The following is a 23,635-nucleotide window of genomic DNA, read 5'->3' as shown; positions in this document are numbered from 1 at the left end:
GTAAAAAATGTGGATTCCAGTCCATGCACCTATCTTTGTACATATCCAGGTAAGTGAATAGGGAAACTCTCTCATATCAGACCTGTATATATGTATCAGAGGCACATAGAACACCAAATTAGTGTATATTGGCACATATGTTTAATGTGTGAGGAAAAATTGCAGCACATTGCCTTTGGAGATGCAGTTCATTTTGTAGTAGTTATTATTAGAGTTTAGACTGGCATAAACTTTTCCAGCCTAAGCTTATGTAGGACCTCCCCACCTTGCTGCACATGTGCAGCAGGTAACATGTTTGTTTTGTGCCTGTATTGAGATAAATCATTATCTTTAAAAAAAATAGTCGTGTAGTATCTGGAAGGTAATTTTTATTTAACACAAACAATAAAATACAAAATGTCTTTATAAATACTGCACACACCCATTCCTTTTACCCCAAACCCAAAATTTAGAAAAACTGTTGTAACAAAACCAACAAAATTCAAAAGTGCATTATAACACAAAATAACATGCCTATTTAAAATAATACATCAATCAGGTCACAAATTCCTAGAATATCCTGGAAAAGTGCTAGAATATTCCTAAAATACCTGACATATGGTAACTAGGGGTTTCCTATCATCATTTGTTGTCATATGCCACCATTCTATACATTCGAACTGTAGAACCTTTTTATAAAATCCTAAATAATGTATTTTTCAAATGTACAATTACTTTTATAAAGCTGCATTGACTATATAGTAGAATTTGTACAGATTTGGTGTGACTGGTGAAATACTTTGGTAAAAATACAGTCTCGATCTGGGAAATTACTAGAAGAGCAGAAGTCTGAATACTCACTGCTATGCCTGCAGTTCCCCAGAACAGGCTGCTGTGTGTGAATTTAAGTGGGGTTATAAATTCAGTTTTATGTACATTAATCGTGTGCTGAAACAGTCTTGCTTTTTGTTATGCAGCACCCTTTTGCAAACCCAGTCCAGCTGATGTGTGCATAAACACTTTTTAACGTACATGGACTGCTGTCACTGGATTGGGGCAAATGAATAAGCGAGGTAGCATGCACTGTGTGCAAATAAATGTAAACCAACTGTGTTAAAAAAATGGCAAAGAATAATCAAGTGATAGCACAATTGTCAGGGAAGCTTTTCAGGGGATTGCTCCCGCCTCAGTCTATATTATGTGCACTGCTACGCTTGAATCTCCTGAGGTTTGCACAACCTTTTTTCAGCAGTGAATATCCAACTGCCTGACTAGAATTGCTACTGGCCGATGGGCGTGTGAATGGGAATCCAAATCTACAGGTTATCTGTGAATGGGATAAGAAAACCCCCCAGCTCTGCTTCTCTGCTTTGTTTTCTCCAATGTCCTGGATAAAAGTAAAGTGAATGTTTCATAAGAACAGTCCTGCTGGATCAGGCCCATGGCCCATCTAGTCCAGCATCCTGTTTCACACAGTGGCCCACCAGGTGCTGCTGGAAATCTACAGGCAGGAGTTGAGGGCATGCCCTCTCTCCTGCTGTTACTCCCCTGCAACTGGTACTCAGAGGCATCCTGCCTTTGAGGCTGGAGGTGGCCTATAGCCCTCTGACTAGTAGCTGATGATCGACCTCTCCTCCATGAAGACATCCAAACCCCTCTTAAAGTCATCCAGGTTGTTGGCTGTCACCACATCTTGTGGCAGAGAATTCCACAAGGTGATTATGCGTTTCTCTAACAGTAAGCTGACCCACCTTCTTAGCTCCTATATAATATGAACACCAAACTGTAGGTTACAGAATTAGTACATCATTGCTCCATCCACAACCAGTTAGAACATTTCCAAGTTTTTTTTAAAGCACTAAACAAAATGGCAACCTTGTTAATTACTGTACATGAGATTACTTTTTTACAACATGGGGGGAAAAACCCTGTGCTATGTACTCCTCATTATACGACACCCCTGCATTACAGTGTTTCAGGTGGTTCTGTCTACCAGGTGTCCTGTAGTCTGTTTTGAACTTCCCACCAAGGATAGCTGAGACACAAATAATGAACTCCATTTAAATGAACTGAGTCTACTTTGCTAGCTCAGCTTCAATGTTTATGTCACTCTTCTAAAACAAACAAAATCCTATTTTCAAAGCATAAGCCTCTACACCTTACACCAATTAAACAGTCCACTTATAAGATACATTGGAGATCTATTTACTGCTCATGTGTTTGAAGAGGATAAGAAAAGGTTACAACTGCAACCAGTGGTAACCACAGACATCAGTGCAAGACCTGGTATAGTCTCCCTCTTTGCTTATTTAAAAGCACCTCAGCCAACCCAAGGAAGAATTATTTACCGCTACTTTTCAGTTACCACTTAATAAGCTACAGGTTGTTCACTGTTAAGGATGTTCCATTTAGGCTCCTGTTTATGTATCAAGGCTAAGAGTCAAGGGTTCCAAATTCAACCAAGCAAAAAATATTTGATCTGAAGCTGATATGGCCTATTTGGAATTGTGCAAAATGCTATGAATGTTTTCCAGAAACAGGAAAAATGCAGATATTATCTGAAGTTTTTTTCTGAAGCCATGCAAGACCTGAATTTGTTCTTTCTTTCATTACTGCTTTAAGAGAAGGGTTAACTACTATTGGTTTCAGAGGCATTAGAATTCAAGCAGATGACGCGGTAGAGAATGCTTTCCCAGCCAAAAGGCCAATAGACTTAAACCCAATTGTGTTTCTTATACCTCTGTACACACAGCTCTTCCTAAGGGTTAAATCCTTACAGAATATAAGAACAGCCCTGCAGGATCAGGCCCAAGGCCTATCTAGTCCAGCATCCTGTTTCACACAGTGGTCCACCAGATGCCTCTGAGAAGCCTACAGGCAAGAGGTGGGGGCATGCCCTCTCTCCTGCTGTTGCTCCCCTACATTTGGTATTCAGATGCATCTTGCCTCTGAGGCTGGAGGTAGCCTATAGCTACCAGACTAGTAGCCATTGACAGACCTGTCCTCCATGAATTAGTCTAAGCCCTTTTTAAAGCCATCCAAGCTAGTGGCCCTCATCACATCCCATGGCAGAGAATTCCATAGATTAATTATGTGCGGTGTGAAAAAGTACTTCCTTTTGTTGATCCTAAATTTCCCAACCTTCCGTTTCATGGGATGACCCCTGGTTCTAGTGTTGTGAGAGGGAGAAAATCTCTCTGTCCACTGTCTCAACTCCATGCATAATTTTATACACCTCAATCACGTCTCCTCACAGTTGCCTCTTTTCCAAACTAAAGAGCCCCAGATACTTTAGCCTTGCCTCATATTGAATGTGCTCCAGGCCCCTGATCATCTTGGTTGCCCTCTTCTGCACTTTTCCCAGTTCTACAATGTCCTTCTTAAGATATGGTGACCAGAACTGGTTGATTGGTTGGTTCTTTGTTTAATTTTTACTGGAGTCCTGAATTCTTCACTTGATCAAATGTTTACAATAGGACTTCTATGGGAACAAAAACAGTCTTAAAGGCTCAGGACCTTTTTCACTTTAGAAATAAAATCAACTAAATACACATCAAGGCCAAATAAATTAGAAGAAAAATGTGAACAATTTGGTGCCAAAATGAGACAGAATGAACCGCCATAAAGTTGGCTCAATCCAGAAAAGTAAACTAAAAATATAGCAAGCCAATAACCTGCACTACACTGTACTAAATATTAACCATCACTGGGGATTTCTCGATCTTTGCACAAGATGCCTTTGGTTACGGGACCATTCACAAAATATGTTTGATGACCATATGAACAATGCTGATTGTCTCTCAACATGTAGCCATATAGACAAACATAATGTGCAAACCAAGGAATTATGAGAAGATTTGGAAGCAATTCCTATGACTGCCAAAGCTGGAAAAAGTGTCACTACAACAAGATGTGAATGATGATCACCTGATTCACACATTATGTTTGTGTGGGGCCATAGCTCAATGGTAGATCATCTGCTTTGCATGCAGAAGGTCCCAGGTTCAAAACCTGGCATCTCCAAGTAGGACTGAGAACCCCGGAGAAGCTGCTGTCAGTCAGTGTCAACAATACTGAGCTAAATGGACCAATGATCTCCTCTTGGTATAAAGCGTCTTCCTATGTTTTTGTGTTATGCTTATATAGATGAAAAATCTGTAGTGGACCTGACCTGTGCTCTCTTTCAACTTCTCCACCTTGCAGACCATGAAGGTATTTAACATATCAATTTTTTGTGTGCTTTTCTTTGCAAAATAGTGTCAATTTTTTTTTGGCCACATGCTGAGTCCTTCACCTCTTTTCCATATTCAAAATATGGATTTCCATATTCAAAATGGATTAGCTTTTTGTATCACTCTGATTTGCAGGCATCTTTTTTCTTTCTTTCTTACATAGCAAAACCAGTCTTTATTTCCATTATATAAGTCTGTTTCCATTACATGACTGTGTTCTTGCATAAACATCATTCCAGGAAACTATTGACTGCCAGATTCACCTGAGATCAGTGGGTAAAATCATGTTGTAAATAGCGAAGCAGCCTTCCTGGCAGAGGTAGAGTGTCAATAAGTGAAATACGACCCTTCCCAATCGTACATCGAATTTTGATCCGGCAGAGGTGAGCAAGTGGTCTTGGGAGCTCTGGAAAGGACAGAAAATGCGTTAATTAGGGCACCACAGCATTTAACAAGAAAAATTGTAGAAGTGCATGTGTTAAGGTAGCAATCCAGGCTCACATCTGCTCAGGGCTGGCCCAAACTCCTGGTGCTGAAGGCAGCATAACAAGCCACTGAAACCCAGTGTGGTATAGTGGTTAGAGCGTTGGAAACCCGAGTTCAAATCCCCATTCAGCCATGAAACTCACTGGGTGACTCTAGCCAAGTCACTTAACTCTCAGCCTAATCTGCCTCACAGGGTTGTTGTGAGGATAAACATCACCATGTACACTGCTCTGGACTCTTTGGAGGAAGAGTGGGATATAAGTATAAAAATAAATTAAAAGAAATAAACAACACATTGCCTTCCTCCCCTGCCCCCAGCTCTTCCCTCTCCCGTCTGCTCAGGGAATTGCCGTTCTTCCACCCCTGGGTCTTCCACCACACAGAGAACCAGCGTGGTGTAGTGGTTAGAGTGCTGGACTAGGACCTGGGAGACCCGAGTTCAAATCCCCATGCAGCCATGAAACTAGCTGAGTGACTCTGGGCCAGTCACTTCTCTCTCAGCCTATCCTACTTCACAGGGTTGTTGTGAAAGAGAAACTCAAGTATGTAGTACACCACTCTGGGTGGGATATAAATGTAATAATAATAATAATAATAACAACATACTGGCACTTTTCAGCTCTTTCCTCCCCCAATTCTGACTCCCCACACACACACACACACCCATCCATGTGCAAAGCATGCTGCTCTTCCCTTTCCTTCTCCTCCTCCTCCCTAGTGGGGCCCCTCCCTCCCTGGCACTGGCAGGACTCCCCCACACTACTCTCCTCCTCTGTCCCACCAGCATTTTCAGAAGCCAGAGGGGAAGGGAGAGGAAGGAAGTATGAAGTAGTGGTGTGTCCGAACCGGTCCGGCAGCCATTCCAAAGAATGGCCGAACTGCCGGACCGGTCCGGCCCTGCCTGGTTCGGGTCCGGGTGGGGGGTATGTCTTTAAGGGCGGGGAGGGCTTACTTAGCCCTCCCGCCTCCTTGCCCCCGCCAGCGCCCGTATTGTACTGTATAGGGGCACTGGAAACCAGCCGCCCCCCCCGCCGCCGCCGCCACGGCGAAATAACCCCTAAAACCAGCCAGCCCTCCCTCCCTCCCAGCTAGCTGCCCGCCCACCCACCCACCCACTCACCCAGTCGCTCACCCGGTCGCTGGATAAAAAGCGAGAGGAGCTCCGGCACAGAGCTCCTCTCGCTTGGAAGGCCTCCAGCAGAATGGTGGCTTGCGCGCGCGCGCATGCGCGCGCCGCAAACCACACCGTTCTCCGGAGGCCCGGTCTACCCGGCGGGAAAGGGCCGGGTAGACCGGGCCTCCGATCGCTGGGTAGATCGGGCCTCCGATCGCCGGAGGCCCGGTCTACCCAGCAATCGGAGGCCCGGTCTACCCGGCCCTTTCCCGCCGGGTAGACCGGGCCTCCGATCGCTGAGTAGACCGGGCCTCCGGCGATCGGAGGCCCGGTCTACTCAGCGATCGGAGGCCTGGTCTACCCGGCCCTTTCCCGCCAGGTAGACCGGGCCTCTGGAGAACGGCGTGGTTTGCGGCGCGCGCATGCGCGCGCGCGCAAGCCACCATTCTGCTGGAGGCCTTCCAAGCGAGAGGAGCTCTGTGCCGGAGCTCCTCTCGCTTTTTATCCAGCGACCGGGTGAGCGACTGGGTGAGTGGGTGGGTGGGTGGGCGGGCAGCTAGCTGGGAGGGAGGGAGGGCTGGCTGGTTTTAATAAGTGGGTTATTTCGCCGTGGCGGCGGCGGCGGTGGGGGGCGGCTGGTTTCCAGCGCCCCTATACTGTACAATACGGGCGCTGGCGGGGGGCAAGGAGGCGGGAGGGCTAAGCAAGCCCTCCCCGCCCTAAAAACAAGGCCCCCCTTCAGTGCCGGTCCGGACTTCTCCGGACCGTGCACATCCCTAGTATGAAGGAGGAAAGAGTACTGTCTAGCCACTCCTCCACACTTTCTTCTGCTCCTTTCCCGTCTGGCAGTGGAAAATACCAGAGAGTTGGGAATGGACGAGAAAGTGAATGGAAGCAGTAAGGTAAGGGGAAGGAAAGGAGGCATGGCTTAGATTAGGTGGGGAAGGGCAGTACATTCTATAATACCAAACTCCCATTGCACATGCCTGACTATAGAGGATTCTGCCTAGGGCACAGGATTATTTTGGGTTGCCTCGAGCAGTGTGTTGGTTAATTGCATAGCAATGTGAGCTGTACTGTGTAACAAAGCTCCACCTGCTTTATTTTTAATGTTAGCCCAGTCCTCATAGCTGTCAATATGCTCCATCAGTCGGGAACAAAGCTGCACATTGCCCACATAGTCCAGAAGAACATCGATAATCGGCCCTGCCCAACGACTCATCTCTGGGGTAGAAACCATTTCACAAAACTGCAAAAACAAGAAGATATACAGAGTTTACATTGTAGGGGATCAGCAACCAATTCTCCTCCCTTTTGAGAAATGACAATTGACTCCAATGGCCAAAAAATGTTTGTAGAAAATAGCATCAGCAGAACTTTCTAGAGCAGAGATCCTCAACGTTGGCTCCCCAGATGATGTTATTGGACTTTAGCTCCCATAATCCCCAGCCCCAGTGGCCTTTGGTTGGGGGATTATGGGAGCTGAAGTCCAATAACATCTGGGTAGCTAACATTGAAGATCCCTGTTCTAGAGGACCCCTTTAAGTGGTAACGCATCAGGTGCCATTGCCTCTCATTAGTCTTTCCTGTAAAACCAGTGGGTGGGCAAGGCTGCACTGGGTTCAGTAAGCTCATCTTCTCTTGAGACAGTTGAGGTTTTTGTCTCATTGACTGTGCTATTCAAATTTGCAATATCCAGAAGCCACATTTCATCCTTAACTTAAATGCTTAGTTCCCACTTTCCTTCTAAAAATCTACTGTTTTCTGCTTGCTCACATAAGGGCAAGTTTCCTTCTGGGCCTGAAGTGGAAATAATCCTGTAGACAGGCCAGGTTGGATTAGAAATAAAATAGGCCAAGGTCCCTGCTAACCAGAATTTAGGAGCAGCCCTGCAGAGAATCCTTCAACCATATGAGAAATGACACACTGATTAACACTTTGATCAGACAGGAAAGAGGACAGTGGGCCAAAGTGGAAAGGGTGAACCTCACATTTTCATGTAAGGGCAAATATGTAGCAATTGTGGGTGTGTGAAATTACTGTGTAAAGTGTAGTCAGGGAATAATTCCCTGGGATGCTCCCTTTAAAGGGATGCTCCCTTTAGTGTAGCATGTTGCTGAATGTGTCTCTGAATTATCTATTTATTTTAGTGCTGATTCAAGCAATTTCACTGCACCTGTTTGCAACATTCATTCAGGAGGAGTAAGGATCAGGATTTGGGGAAGGGACAGAACAGGGGCTCACATCAGCTGTATGAGGGTGGAAGAAGGGCAGAGAGGCTGGAGAATAGCTGTAGTGAAGGCTCCTTCCCCAGCCAAGGATGCACAGAGAGGGGAGCAATTTTTGCTTCTCTTGGTTTTGGGCCTCCAACAGCCCTCTTGGCTTCCAGAAATATGGCCCTGAGAGCCATACAGCCCTCAGGGACATATTTCTGGATGCATAAAATAGGAGGAGGGGAGCAATAATCCTCCTGAATGAATGTTGCAAACAGGCACAGTGAAATTGTTCAAATCAGCAGTAGAATAAAAAGATAATGCTCATACCCTGTGGAGTATGTGGGCCAGTGCATTTTGCTAAGATTTGTCACACTTTTGGCAAGGAATTTACCAGTGGCCAGCTTCTATTGGCTTCCTTTTGTTTTACTCAGAATGCACTGTGGAATAATGATACACAGGGGCGTTTCACATGACTGTGTGGGTGGGTAGGGGAGAAGTCAGGGTTCAACCTACCTTCCCCCAGATGATCGATCTCTGGTTCCTCAGCATATAAGCTGCATGCCCACACGACCCATGCTGCTAGGAGCAGTGCAGATCACTATCTGTGCTACTCCCAGCTGTGGATCAACAGAGGCTGGGATTCGTTTCTCCACAAGGCACTGTGCCATGAACGTAATGCCTTGGGGGATTCCTCCATCAGACAAGCACTCTAGATATTCATCTCTGTGTCTCCTTGGGCTCCATGGAACACTTTCTCCCTTAACCTTGACTAAGAGCCGGGCTTGGGAGTGTGGTTAAGCAGGGTGGGAGTGCTTGGATGAGCGCCTCATAGCATATCAGGAGTATTGCCAAATAAGTAATGTCCAGCTGTATTTTAGAATCTGCCATGTTCATATGTGAGGTTGATTATTTATAAGAAAAAGTATGTGTTGGCTCTGGTCATTTGTCTGGAGTTTCTCTCTAGCATGCAGCCCTTAGACCTGAACAGATTTCTGTTCAGAAATAATGTATTGTGGATACTGTAATGTAGTGGGTAAGACAGTGAGCTGTGACTGAGGAAGGCTTTTGTTCATGAACTCACTGGGTAATCTTGTAAAAGCTACATTTTGATTTATATGTGTAAACATATATTGTCCCACATTCTCAACTAAAGATGCACAAGTACAAGCAAAAGCAGCACACATGCAGAGCCTGTGCTCCTGCTTCTGAAAGACAGAGGCTAGTGCGCATGGGTGGTTAGCCTCTGTTCCACCCGTCTCCCCTTTCCCTAGAAGCATTCTGTGCAACCCACACAGTCATGTCCCTGACGCAAGAGACTGCAACCTGATTTTGCCCCGATGTATCAGTAACCAGCAACGTATACTTCTCAATTTCCCAGGGTGGGGGGAGAGGTCTTATGGTAGCAAGCATGAATTGTCCCTTTGGCTAAGAAGGGTCCATCCTGGTTTACATTTGAATGAGGAACTACATGTGAGCACTGTAAGATATTCCCCTTAGGGAATAGGGTTCCTCTGGGCAGAGCACCGGCATGCATAGAGGACCATTAGTTTTTCTCCTTCTTATACCGTACTACTTCTAATCAGAGAATAATAGAGTGAAAGAGCCCAGTGAGGCAGCTGTGCCTCCTAAGAACTTGCTGAGATGCTACAAAGACCACACAGGATTGACTGTGGTGTTCAACTAGCTGATGAACTTGAGCACGGTGCTTTCCAGATTAGACCCTGCAATGGGGTCACGATGGATCTCGGAAGTGTGCTTTCACACTTCCAGCGCTGTGACACCGCAGTCCCTATGTGGACAGCGGGGTGCCATTCACATTGCCAATGCCTTGTCTCGAATTTAATCTCGGCGATATAGTGCTAGGACATTGTATATCCAGCGTAAGGAAGTTACTGTTTTTTCGGGTTGTTAGTTGCTGCAAGACTGCTCCCCCTGCTGTTTATGTTTCAGTGCGACTTGCCTGAACGGAGGCATTTTGCTACTGTTGAGCAGCTAGACTGGAAAGTGCCCATGAGAGCTTGCTGATGCGACCTGGCAGCAAGCGGGGGGGGGGGGGATTGCCTTCCCCAGGAAATCCGGAGGGGGGCTTGAGGCCCGCTACTCCCACCTGGCAGCCCGGTGTGGGCATTGCCCCCTCTGGGAAATCCCAGAGGGGGCTTGAGCCCCTCCATCCCCATGAAGTTTACGCCCCTGCCAGTAACAAAAAATGCAAGGCTACAGATCAGTTTCTGCACAGTATGCCTTTAATATGCCTCCTTGCACAACACAGTACCCTGCTCCTAATATGCAGTGGTGGGTGGGCTCTCTTTCAATAGCAGCTTTCAAACAGAGGCAGGGCAGCAATCTATCAGAGATGCTGTAGAGGTCTCCTGCTCTGAGCAGGTTGTGGTGCTAGAAGACCTCCAGGATACCTTCCAAATCAACACTCTGATTCTGTTTGACTTACTGGCTCTCTGTGACAATAAAATAAGTGTTATGAAGTGTAATAGTAGATGAAAACAAGAATGCAAAAATATATCACAACAATTCTTGTCTTTGCTCTCTGTGAAATAGTTCACATGCCCTCTAGTGGCATCTAGATACATTACCACTTGAGGCCACATTTCTAATGAGATTACAGGGAGTCCCCAACTTACAAACAGGTTGTGTTTCATAAATTTGTTTGTAAGTTGGATGTTCATAAGTCAGAATGCATATAGCTCCTATGAGGGATGACTTATTTGTATGTGTGGGTAGGTGTTTGTAAGTTGGGGACTTCATTAATTTAATATGTTATGGAGCTTTGTTTGTAAGTACAGGTTGTTTGTAACTTGGGTATTTGTAAGTCAGGGAGTGCCTGTATGTCCAATTCAATATTAAGCATTTTATTAACCATTTGTCTTGTTCCTCCCATTGACATGAAAGACTAGATTATTATTCATGATTCTTTTAGCATTTTTCAGTGTCCAGAGTTCTTGTTATCTCTAGGATCTCATGTTATCTTCACAACATGAAGATTCATTAGACCAAGAGATGCTGACGAATCAAAGGCTACCCAGTGAGCAGAAATTTTTACCCAAGAAAGAATGCTGGATGGTGACTCAAAATTCATATATAAGAAGCTGCTTATCTTGAGGCAAGAAGAACTGATTGGACTTTAGATATTAATAAAACTTTGGACATCCACTGGAGTTTGAATACAAACTCCATCGTATAAAAATATGTTTAAAAAATACATACAAATAATAGATACATACATGATCTAATGTTCTTATCAGGAAATCTAAAGGAAGTTCTTTCTCCACAAAGCACATAATTAACCAATGGAAATCTTTGCCACAGGATGTGGTGATGGCAACCCTCTTAGATGGCTTTAAAAGAGGCTTAAACAAATTCATGGAGGAGAGGTCTATCAATGGCTACTTGTCTTGATGGCTACAGGCTGCCTTCAGGCTCAGAGGCAGGAGGCCCCTGAATACCAGTTGCGGGGGAGCAACAGCAGGAGAGAGGGTATGCCTTCATCTCTTGCCTGTGGGTTTCCCAGAGGTATCTGGTGGGTCATTGTGGGAAACAGGATGCGGGACTAGATAGGCCATGGGCCTGGTCCAGCAAGGCTGTTCTTATGTTCTAACCGTTCCAGTTGGCTTTGTCACATTTCCTTCTTCCTGTGGGATTATGCTGAGCTAGACCAACGGCTCATATAGCTGAGTTTTGAACTGTCTCTGATAGGCAGTGGCTCTTTAGATCACAGGTGGAGGCCTCCTCCTAAGCCGAATGTGCTGCTACTTGACATACACTGAACTGGAGAAGTTCGCAACTGAGCCTGGAGCCTTTTCTAAGGAAAGGCTGTTTCCACTGAGTTATCACCCATTCTTGCACATTCTTCCAGATGCCATCAGAAAGATGAGATAGTAGGAATAGACTTACCTGTATCACATTTTGCTCCTTGTTCACCTGAGGCTCATTATACCTGTCCCTCCTCATATCAATGGCAGGATGTGGGCCATTCCCATACATACACTTAAAACAGGAATTGGCATCACAGCCCAGATCCATAAGAAATTTCAGCAGAACAAGATACTTCATCGAGAACATGATGGTAGCAGGGAAAGTGGTTGGGTGGGAAGCAACATAGGCATCAATGTTGGCTCCATAATCAAGAAGCAGCTTCATTGTCTTCAAGCAGCCATGGCGGATAGAGATGAGCAGTGGGTTGATGAGGTCGACATTGGGGTTGGCCCCAGCCTCAAGCAGCAGCTCAGTAGCATAGATATTGTTGTTGATGACTGCGAAGTAGAGGACGGTGGTACGCCGGTCCTCGTAGAGTCGGGCACGCTCAAAAGAAAGGGTGGCGTTCACATCGAAGCCAGCCTCAATCAGCTCTTCCAAGACATCATCGCGGTTGCTCTCAGCTGCAAAATGCAGGGGGCTGATGCCGCTGCGCTTGATCCGAGTGCGGCTGGTGACTGGTAGCAACATTTTGACAATCCTAGCAGAAATGAATTAAAAGCCAGACATGAAATTTAGTTTGCTTTTCTTGCAAGGTTATCACTGTCATTGCAGGATCTAGGACAGGGCTGGGCATACTTGGCCCTCCAGATGTTGATGAACTACAACTTCCACAATTTATTGTGGCTGGGGATGATGAGAGTTGTAGATCAACAATATCTGGAAGGCCAAGTTTGCCCTGCCCTGATCTAGGATCTCCATTATGCTAGGTGCTACAGAAACATATGGCAGCGATAAAATTGTCCCCGCGTTCAAGGTGCTGATGATTTATGAGATATAAACTTCAGGGAAGGGAAGACAAATGGCTAAAACAAATTTGGGATGACCTTGATCACCAAGATGAGATTTTTCACAGGCTTGGAGGCAATAATAGAACTATGATTGCCCACAGGTTACATACTTTTTTTTTTGCTGACCTACTATAATCTCACATCGAAAAGAGAAGCAGCAAAAAGGGTAGAATGTGGGCAAAGTGGTGGCAGAGACATTCAGACCTCCACTCACAGATGAAGCTCAATGGGTGACATTGGACTACAGAATTTCTCCCAGGCTAAGTGATCTCACATGGTTGCCAACATGGAAAAATAAACCCATATATATCACCCTGAGATCACTGGGGGCAGTAACAATGTGTATGTGACGGTGATAGTAGTGGGAGCTGAAGATGGTACTTGTTAGCATCCCTGCTAACTGGACAATGAGGCACCTTTCAAAGTGGTGATTCACTTATCAAAGTGGTGATTCACTTAGCAGGGGGACAGGGAGCAACTGGCCCTATTCAAACGCCAGCACATCGTCCTTCCGGTGACTGTTGCTACTTTCCTTAAAGAAAGTAAGCTTATGAAATCACCCAACATTCTGTGTGAGTGTGTCCATCTGTGTGTGTGCCTCCCCCACCCCACATCAACTTCACAATGCCTGAACCCAGGGGCGCTACGATAGGGGGTCAGGGGGGGCACGTGCCCCGGGCGCCACTCCGGCGGGTCACGTGGGGGGCGCCAAAAAGTGGCTTCCCCCCGCCCCCCCGGATCGCCCGCCGAGTGGCGGTGGGCGGGCGGCGTTGTGGCGGTGGTGAGCATCGGTGGCGGGTCGCCCGCCGAGTGCGGCGGTGGCTGGCGGCGATGGGCTGCCTGTAGCACGGCCCGAGCAGCGGTGGATCGCCCGTCGAGGAGTTCAGGCAGAGCGACGCCGAGCCTGCCTTCTGGCCCGGCGTCGCTCTGCTTGAACTCCTCGGCGGGTGATCCGCCACCGCTCAGGCCGCGCTACAGCCCATCGCCGCCAGCCAGCCACCGCCGCACTCGACGGGCGACCTGCCCCCGCCGCCCACACCACTGCCATATCGCTGCCGCCGTGCCGCACGTCCGCCCGCCTGCTGCACTCGGCGGGCAACCCGCTGCCGCCGAATCGCCGCCACCGCGATCTGCCACCTGGGGGGTGCCGCCGCGCCCTCACAGGTATGTGGGGGCCGCTGGGGGGTGGGGGGCACCATTTCAGGGCCGGCCAGAGCTTGCCCTGGGCGCCGTTTCCCCCTGATACGCCACTGCCTGGACCAATATGAACCAAATTGGGTCCCTACAACTGTAGGCACTCTACAAATTGGGTCCCTAAAGTTGTAGGGACACATAAGGACAACTCAGCGTCATAGTTTCTGATGATATAATCTGCCCCGATTCAAGATGATGGACACATAAACATTTGAAGTGCAAGTGGGCAAACCTGTGGATCATCTAATTGATTTGAACCGAATTTGTTATAGTTGTTGTGAGTAACACATAGGGATACCTCAATGGTGTAGTTTGTGATGATGTCATCCACTCTGATTCAAGATGGTGGATGCAGGAACGTTTGAAGCGCAAGTGGTCTTTGTGGGCCAGCTAACCGATTTGAATCAAATTTTGTATAGTTGTAGTGAGTGTGACACATAGGGACATCCAACTTCTAGATCATTTATGAACAAGTTAAAGAGCAATGGTCCAAGTACAGATCCCTGGGGGATCTCACTTCTTACTTTCCTCCACTGTCCGTTTATTCCTACCCTCTGTTTCCTGTCCTTCAGCCAGTTACCATCCACACATGAACCTGTCCCCTTATCCCATGACTGCTAAGTTTGGTGGGGAACTTTGTTGAAAGCTTTTTGGAAGACCAAGTATACTATGTCAATTGGATCAACTTTATCCACATGCCTGTTGACACTCTCAAAGAACTCCAAAATGTTAGTGAGGCAAGACTTGCCCTTGCAGAAAATGGTTCTCCTTCAGCAAGGCCTGTTCTTCTATATGTTTAACATATAGTTGTAATCTCCTAGTTTACAGATCCTTGTAATCATTCTTTCAGACCTTCCAGCTTCCTTCTCTAAAAGTGACAGACACAAGGATAACTATATTCACTAGTGTATGGCAGCTCCTCCCTCGGATTGCATGAGCAGTACAATGTGCACCAGAACTGGCACCACCTGTGGTGCAAATAGATGGAGGACCAGCATATGTTAGTGGATTGCAGTGGTCATCATCCAATTCATTCACCGCCCTTCCAAAAATGGCTCAGGGCAGTTTACACGGAATAATAACAAACAAATAAGATGTTTGTTCAATGAAGAAGAGCTGTGCTGAATAGGCCCAAGGCCTATCTGGTCTAGCATCCTGTTTTCCACAGTGGCCCACCAGATACTTCTAGGAAGCCCACAAGCAACAGATGAAAGCATGCCCCCTCTCCTGCCATTGCTCTCTCTTGCAACCAGTATTGAGAGGCATCCTGCCCCTCAACCTGGAGGCAGCACACCCATTGATAGACTTGTTCTCCATGACTTTGTCCAACATGTAGATTGCAGGGGTCATCATCAAACTTGCTGACTGAGCATCTCTGGTCCACAGAGTCCACTCAGAGTCGAATGGGCCAAGGCAGTATGAACTGCTTCATTAGAAACATTCTTGAACTGTTCTGTCTGAGACAGGCCTGTGGCATGGAAACAGTTCAGTGTGAACAACTAAAGTAGGGGAAAGGTCTAAGCAGCTGGAGCCAGACCACTAATAGAAAAGCCTGAGGAACAGCTACCAGCCTGCCTGCCGTTATCCATGCTCTTGAGACATTATGCCCTCATCAGAAGCAAATAATCAAAGCCTCGAGAGGAAATTCATGCACAGATCATTTATCAAAGCAGAGAGGCTGACCTCACCCAGCAGTGATGCTCCCTGGAAGGTGAGAGGCCTGGGTGCTGTTTAGCTGGCGTCTGTCCACTACTAACAAATGCTTTGTAATAGCTATAATAGCTGAAAAGTCACACACAGTGCTGAGTGTATGCCAAGCACTCGCATTAGTCAATCTGTGTTCTACTGGGGTTTATTAAAATGTACGGGTTGAGATTGTTCAAGCAGACGCCCCCATCACTTAATTAAAGGGACATGGCAGACTTTGTTTCCAGTTAGCAAGGTTGTCTGAGACTCTTAATCTGCTGGAGGTGTGACTCCTCAAGCATTAGCTCTCTGCACCTGTTTATCCTCACTTTAGGAGTCGAGGTAGTGAGTAAGGGAACCTCTCTTGTTTCCACTCTTTGTCTCTGCTCTGAGCCCATCTGACAGGTAGACAGATATTTTCAGGCTACTTCCTTCCTGCTTCTTTTCCTTCTCTCTCCCTAGCACTAGACGCAGGGACACAGGCTTTCTATCCTAGCATGTAATTTCCCTAATAAACCTTTTAGATCTTAAGCATCAGACTCCAGTTAGGGATGTGCACAGAACCAGTTTCCTCAGTTCAGCTCAAATCTGGACTGGATTCAAGCTCAGTCGAGCTGGGGCTGGTTCCGGTCTGGGCATCACGCTGGGCTGAGCTGAGCTGGCTGGAAGGGTAAACTTGTAAAGGGGATTCCGGCAAGGATTCCCCTTTACAAGTAAATGGAATTCCCTAAAGTAAATGTGGTAGAGGGGAGAGAAAAGGTAGTATTTAGCTTTAAAAATAAGGCAGTGGAGACAACAAAGGTGGGGGCTCCTCCAACCCCCTGCTGGCCTCCCAAATGACAGGCCGGGCAGGCTGTGGCTGGTTTGGGCCTCTGCTCGTGTGCTGAGGCCATTAGAGTGACTTCCACGCATGCACAGATGCTATTTGCATCACCACCCGGCCTGTCATTTGGTGGTAAGCTTTGGTTGTGTGTACGAGCTTATTGAATGCCTAACATAAGTTTAGTACGGACAATTTGTGCATGTTGTGATCGGCTGTTCAGACAATCAATTCATCCCGTGTACAGCACAAACCAGGCACAGAGTGACCATTTATCCTGATGGTGTTGTGCAGTCTGTCTTCCTATTTTGTTCTTAGTACTCTTCTCCCTCTTTTAAAAAGATGGATTTATCCTGAGCCTCACCAGACCCCATACTATTAGCCCTCACTCCTGCGAAAAACAGTTTCCATTGTATAATAATGTGAATATTAATACGCCAGAAATGCATATTCAAGAAAATAAATTTCAGCTGCTTCACAGCTACAGCAATTCAGGATTGTAGGTGTTAATATTTCACTAAGATCATGGGGTTTACAAAATGCAGTATTGACACAAACCCTCCCAAACAGGGTGGGAGCATATACAATAAATACATGCCAAGCAACAAGAGCTGGGAAAACAGAAACCATCTCCTTGGATTTTTTTGATGTTGTGGAGCCTTTGTGTCCTGGCAGTAAGTCTGAGTGCAGAATTCCTACAGCATTACGTATTAAATCCACATGCTTACAAAGAGAGGTCACCGTGAAGAGTGTTATTATTCGGGATACCAAAGGAATTAAAGATGATTGGCCACACTGGGGGCAAAGTTGGTCATTTGGATAAAGATTTTGTTCAGGCCATTAAAGATGGGGAGCTCTTTAACACTTTCATCTCACCATTTTAGCAAGCTCTTGATTTTTAAATACAGTATTAGTCAACACTGGATCTTCAGCCTAACTCTGATCTTATGTATTGATGTGAATCAACATTACCCCAATCTGAGGAAAGTAAAACTCTATGCTATGTTTGTTACTTTTTTTTTTTTAGGAATTCTGCTTCAATAATTATATTTTAACCTGCAAGACTGTCATCATTCTGTGTGATTTTAACAAGTGAAATCCACTGGCACTTTAATATAATTACCAGCAGCAATCCACTAAACATGTTCCTATAGAATTTTCAGTGCCCCTTTGTTGGTAGAGTCCCTTGTGCTATTTTTTTTTTTTTTAATGGTGGCACCCAGCACAATGGTTTCTTTGAAACTTTGTTTGAGCGCTACAAGTCTCAGCAATTTTTCTACTTCAGCATTTTGTTAATTGTCTCATTACCCATTGGGTTACCTCATATTGTATATTCATCCTTTACCAATGTATGCATTCCCTTTCTATTGATATTACAATACATCAAATTATCTCATGCCTGCTCAGTTTTGGCCCTCCTGCAGATGTTGACCTACAGTTCCTATAATCCCTGGCTATTGGCTACTGTGGCTGGGGATTATGGGAGTTGTAGTCCAAACAGCTGGGGGCCCTAATTATCTACTAGATGCTTCTTTTCTTTTTTCTTTTTGTATTTCAGGTCTTCTTTTATTTATGCCTCAGTTCTAAACACACTTGGTTTGGAAGTAAGTCCAATGAAAACAATGGGACTCACAAGTATAATTTGCAACTATTGATGGTTAGGAATGTGCAGCTAGCGTTCTTGTCCTGCCCTACCTCATTGTCACAGGATGGATTCTGCCTCTTTAATTTCTATGGGAAAAATTAGTATGGACCTACAACAAAATGTTGCACTATATTGTTGGTGTGTATGTGTGTGTGTGTTACTTGAGCCTGTGTTTGAACATGGTAAACGTTTTAGGCGCCTTTTCCCCTCAGAAGCAGAAGGGGTTGTGACTGTCTTGAGGGAGTATTCTCCAAGCTGAGAATTCCCCTGCTTTTTTTGTTCAAATCTTCCTTCCCCCACTTGCCACTGAGTTCCATCAGCCCCACCCACCTGAGTGTCTGTTAACTGCCCTTTGAGTCTGTGAACATTCCGCTCCATTGAGTTGCACTGGGGCAGTTTGGAGTGGGTGGGTTGCCCCCCCTTGTTTCCTTCAGATTTTTGTTAAACCAATATATCTGTGGGTTACCCCAAGTCTCCCGGTACTTTACAATTGCCTGCAGGTGCAGCAGTTATGCATCCATAAGGATTATAACATTTCCAGCTCTTTCGGAAACAGATATAAGATAATCTTTACCCATCTAAATCCATCAACAAGTCTGAAGAATAAAACAACTTACTCATAATAGCCTTTTTTGGAGGCCATGTGAATAGGTAAATACCCATCCTTATTGGTTTTGTTAGCATCAGCTCCTTGGGACAATAGAAACTCCACAATCTTTGTATGCCCATTTTTAGATGCTTCATAGAGAGCAGTGGCCTTGTCGCTGGCTTGGGTATTGATTTCAGCACCTGGGAATGAAGAAGTGAGCAAGGCTGAGTCTCAGAAGACCTGCAGTGAATAAAATACGTCTCTCCGCATTCTGAAACTTTCAATAATAAGGGAACACTGAGATGAAATGACGTTTCATGACTTTGTTTTCGTGAAATGGCATACGGCGGGCTGGCCAACTTGGTGTTGGACTACAACTTCCATCACCTCCCGCTGCAATTGATTGCAGTGGGGATGATGGGAATTGTGATCCAACAACAGCTGGAGAACCCTACATTGGCCACCCCTTCCATACACTACTATTCTAAGTGAGAGCCCATTGGACACACAACTTTCAAAGCAGTAGTTAGTCTGTTGCAAGAAAAACAGCAAGAAGTTCTGTGGCTCCTTAAAGACTAATACATGCATTGCAGCATAAGCTTTGCAGCTGAACTTACTGTGTCATGATTCTATCTCTCTATCTCTCTATCTATCATATTTTTAATACCACCTGATATGTAAATCTCTAGGTGGTGTACATATTTTAATATTAAAATTCACAGGTTAAAGTACATAAAACAGTAAGAACAATATAAAACAAATTATTACAATTATTAACATTCTAATTAAAAGCTTGCAAGAACAGGAGGTTCTTGAGGGTCTTCCTGAGGACAAACAGAGAAGGAGATGCTCTCATTTCAGCAGAGAGCATTTTCCAAAGCCCTGGGGCAGCCACAGAGAAAGCCCAGTCCTGAGTCGCCAAAGGAGGCGCTCTCTTAAATAGCCTGGACCTAAGCCATTATTATAGGTAATAACCAGCACTTTGTATTTCACCCAGAAACATATCAGCAACCAGTGCATTTCGCATGTGAGCATGTGCATCTGATGAAGTGGACTGTAGTCCACAAAAACATATGCTACAATATATTTGTTAGTCATCAAAGTGGCACAAGACTTTTTACTATTTTTAATGGGCAACAGAATTTTGCCTGTGTCAGCTGCTTTGCTCAGAAGAAAGCTGCCGTATACTGAGCTAGTTCATTGGTCATCTAGGCCTGTATTGCCTACACTGATCACAGTGTCTTTTCAGGGTTTCAGGCAGAAGTCTTCTTCAGGCCTACCTGGAAATGCCATGGATAGAACTTGGGACTTTCTGCATGCAAAGCATGTGCTTTATCACTGAGCCACAGCCCATCTTCCATGCATTTCATAACAGCACCATTCTGTGCATGAAGGGGCAACCACTCTGTGAACAAAGTGACCCCCTCTGCAAAACTGAATGAAGCCACTTCTTTTGTGAGCAGGGCTCCATCTGCTCATTATGTATGCCAAATCGCTGGATCACTGCATTCACACTCATTATAAAAAGCATGTTCATGTACCTACTATTCTCCTTTGCTACATATATTTTTCTGTGTTATGTGTATCTTTATGGGCCCTTTTGACATTCCCCTAGCCTCAGGGCCACTTTTTAAAGTGTCTCAGCCATGTGGGAATCACTTTTTCATGAACCGCTCCTGCCAGTCTAGGAGAATATTAAAATGACCCACCCATGTAGGTGAGATCGGATTGTGTGGATTTCCCCCAAAGAATCAGTTCTGCTGGGTGCCATTTCTTTGGGAAAGACCCACAGATTTGGCCTGCCAATGTAGTTAAATGCAGGTCATTTAAGCATTCTCCCAGATGTGCAGGAGCTCCTATGCTCCTATGTGCAATGGGCTTCTATGCAGTCGGAAGAAATATGAATGAGTTATAATCCATCATATCCAGTATTATGATATTTTGAAAAGCCAGTCTATTCTGACTGAAGCTTGATTGGCTTTAAAAGGGACTTAGACAAATTCATGGAGGACAGGTCTATAAATGGCTACTAGTCTGGTGGCTGTAGGCCACCACCAGCCTCAGAGGCAAGATGCCTCTAAATACCATTTGTAGGGGAGCAACAGCAGGAGAGAGGGCATGCTCTCACCTCTTGCCTATTGGCTTCTCCGAGGCATCTGGTGGGCCACTGTGTGAAACAGGATGCTAGAATAGCTAGGCCTTGGGCCTGATCCAGCAGGGCTGTTCTTACACCTCTCTGCCTGATTGTAAAAGTTACAATCCGATGTTCACTTAATTTGGAATAAGCCCCTTGAATGGGGTGGAACTTACTTCCAGGTAAGCATGCATAGAATTGGGCTGCACAACTCTTTGCCAAAGAGAATATGCTTCCCTCATACACAGCTGAACCCTCTCTGTTGTGTTTGGCAGTTTAAACATAACGGTTACTAGGAACACAATTACAAAGACCAACACTGGACTACTTCTCTTAATGACGGTGAAAAGGAATCTTTACTTTATGACAAACATCACATATTTCACAAATACACTCATGTCATAAAAATTCTTAGAGCAGCTTTTAACGCTTGGAATGGTTGGATAGTTTTATTGGATTTTCCCCTTGTGCTTTTTGTTTTGTTTTGTTCATAATTGAACGTAGAAATGAAAACCAAATTTCAGTTACTTAAAATATTTACCTTTAATATTTTAGATATTGAGCTTCAAGATAATTAAACCAAACTACAACTGCAGATTATAAAATCATGAAGTGAAATAACTGGAAGTGCGTGGTTATAGCTCAACGTCTTTTAAAACAAAATGTAAAAAATAATTCCTTACTAAGGGCATAAATTTATTTTTCCTATCATTTACAAACTTTCTGCAACTACTTCAGTGGTTGATACTCTCGACTACTATGCAGGAGGGAAATGCAAAGCCTCTGGCAATTGCTCCACCATTTAAAAAAAAAAAAAACAATGCTAAAAATAAATGATGGAAAGCAATACACAGTATGCAAATTTGTTTTTGGTTTTTTTTGCATGTAGAAAGAGCACAAAAGGGATTACTTTGCATGTCTTATTCTAAGTGCAGTATTTTATGTTGGAGATGGACTTCCAGTACATTGACCTTTTGCACCAACTATCCTAATGACCACTAGGGGCATTGGGAGTAGAGATGGTGAGTAAGGGTCTCCCTAGCTGTTGTTCTACCTGTCTCTACTCTATGACTCCTGATCTGACTCTACAGGTATTTGCTGTGGAGAGTCAGAATCCCTTCCTTTCCTCTTAGAGAGCAGATGGAAACATTTCCGCCTTGGGATTGTTTTTAATGAAAGGCAGTATATAAATGTAACAATAAATAAAATGCAACAATAAAAATATCTCTCTCTTCCCCTGCCTATTCATTTGGTAGTTCTATAGATTAGGGTTAGATCTTTCCTATCCAAAGTGTACTCCACCAATAAATACTTATTTATTTATTTTTTACATTTATATCCCGCTCTTCCTCCCAGGAGCCCAGAGCAGTGTACTACATACTTGAGTATCTCCTCACAACAACCCTGTGAAGTAGGTTAGGCTGAGAGAGAAGTGACTGGCCCAGAGTCACCCAGCAAGTATCATGGCTGAATGGGGATTTGAACTCGGGTCTCCCCGGTCCTAGTCCAGCACTCTAACCACTACACCACTACTTAGTATTTAGTTCTACAAGAATCTTCATGTGTCTTCTATAAATAGTTACGACGACTAAACTCTGCAACTACTCTGTAACTGGAGTGGGTAGCTTCTGCTAATTAACTGGGGGATAAAAATTACAACCCCCAACATTCAATCATTTCAGATTCCAAACAGCATCTCTTATCTCGTATTGCTACTGCAGGCCGGCCATTCCTTTGCCAGACAGATCACTTGTTAATGGGACAGGGTGATTGGCTGATGATTTCTTTATGGGAGCTAATCATTAGAGGAAAGTTGTCTTGATAACAGAGATTTATCTGGAATGCTGTACTGTAGTTGGAATGGGGAAATTTGGGGAAGGTGACACATTCTCTCCTCCAACTAAGGAAAGGGGCTGATGTTAGGGGTGTGTATGTGTGTGTGGGTATGTGAAGGAATAAAAGGAGCAGTTTTTGGAATGGTTGGAAACAGAGGCACCAGTCCATCCTTTTGAGATTCACATTTCAACAATTTTTCATTGGAATCACTGCCAGGTAGAATCAATAAAATGCAATCCAGATATGGTAGACTTGCTGCTGAAAAACCCAACTTAGTCAAAATGAATTGGTGTTTAAAAAAAATCAAAAACAATCTAAGTGCAATAAGTGAAATCTAAGACACAGTGTTTAAAATGCCCCATTGTACAATTCTACTTACCACACTTGGCAAGGTATCGCAAGGCTTCTATGTGGCCACTCTCAGCTGCCACAAATAAAGAGGTGATCCCATAGCAATTTGCAATTTCTACCTTGGCACCTCCTTTAACCAAAAGGTCTATGATTTCCAAATCATTCCGACTGACGGCCTCATGGAGAGCTGTCCACCCACGATTGCACCGGTGATTGGGGTCAGCATTGTACTGCAGCAGCACCCGTACAGCTTCGACATTTTTTCGCTCACAGGCTGTTGTGACAAAAGCAGAATTTATGCCTATATATCTCAACCTGGAATTTAATTTGGGACAATGTCACGTCTGAGATGTTGCCCATTGGCAAAGATATTCATTTATTTATTATTCACATTTACATCCTGCCCTTCCTCCAAGGAGCTTAGGGTGGCATACATGGGACACTTCTTTCTGTCCTCACAATCATCATGTGAGGTAAATTAGTTAGGAACATAGGAAACTGCCACATACTGAGTCAGGCCATTGGTCTATCAGTATTGTCTTCACAGATTGGCAGTGGCTTCTCCCAGGCTGCAG

General features: G+C 44.9%; 1 protein-coding gene across 3 annotated transcripts in view; it reads right to left on the bottom strand.

The window, feature by feature from the left end:
* Positions 1-351: 351 nt before the first annotated feature.
* ASB2 (ankyrin repeat and SOCS box containing 2) overlaps positions 352-23,635 on the bottom strand; it is a 53,775-nt gene continuing 30,491 nt past the window's right edge. For all 3 annotated transcript variants that reach the window (XM_053259122.1, XM_053259134.1, XM_053259125.1), the window contains 5 exons: positions 23,089-23,334; positions 18,768-18,939; positions 11,934-12,495; positions 6,907-7,060; positions 352-4,617 (listed from right to left, as the gene is read on the bottom strand). In XM_053259122.1, the coding sequence (XP_053115097.1) occupies positions 4,481-4,617; positions 6,907-7,060; positions 11,934-12,495; positions 18,768-18,939; positions 23,089-23,334 (1,271 nt within the window). In that variant the 3' untranslated portion in view covers positions 352-4,480. The remainder of the gene's footprint in view (positions 4,618-6,906; positions 7,061-11,933; positions 12,496-18,767; positions 18,940-23,088; positions 23,335-23,635) is intronic.

The sequence above is a fragment of the Hemicordylus capensis genome, chromosome 1, assembly GCF_027244095.1.
Source record: "Hemicordylus capensis ecotype Gifberg chromosome 1, rHemCap1.1.pri, whole genome shotgun sequence".
Lineage (NCBI taxonomy): Eukaryota > Metazoa > Chordata > Lepidosauria > Squamata > Cordylidae > Hemicordylus > Hemicordylus capensis.
This window is presented reverse-complemented; position numbering and strand designations above follow the sequence as displayed.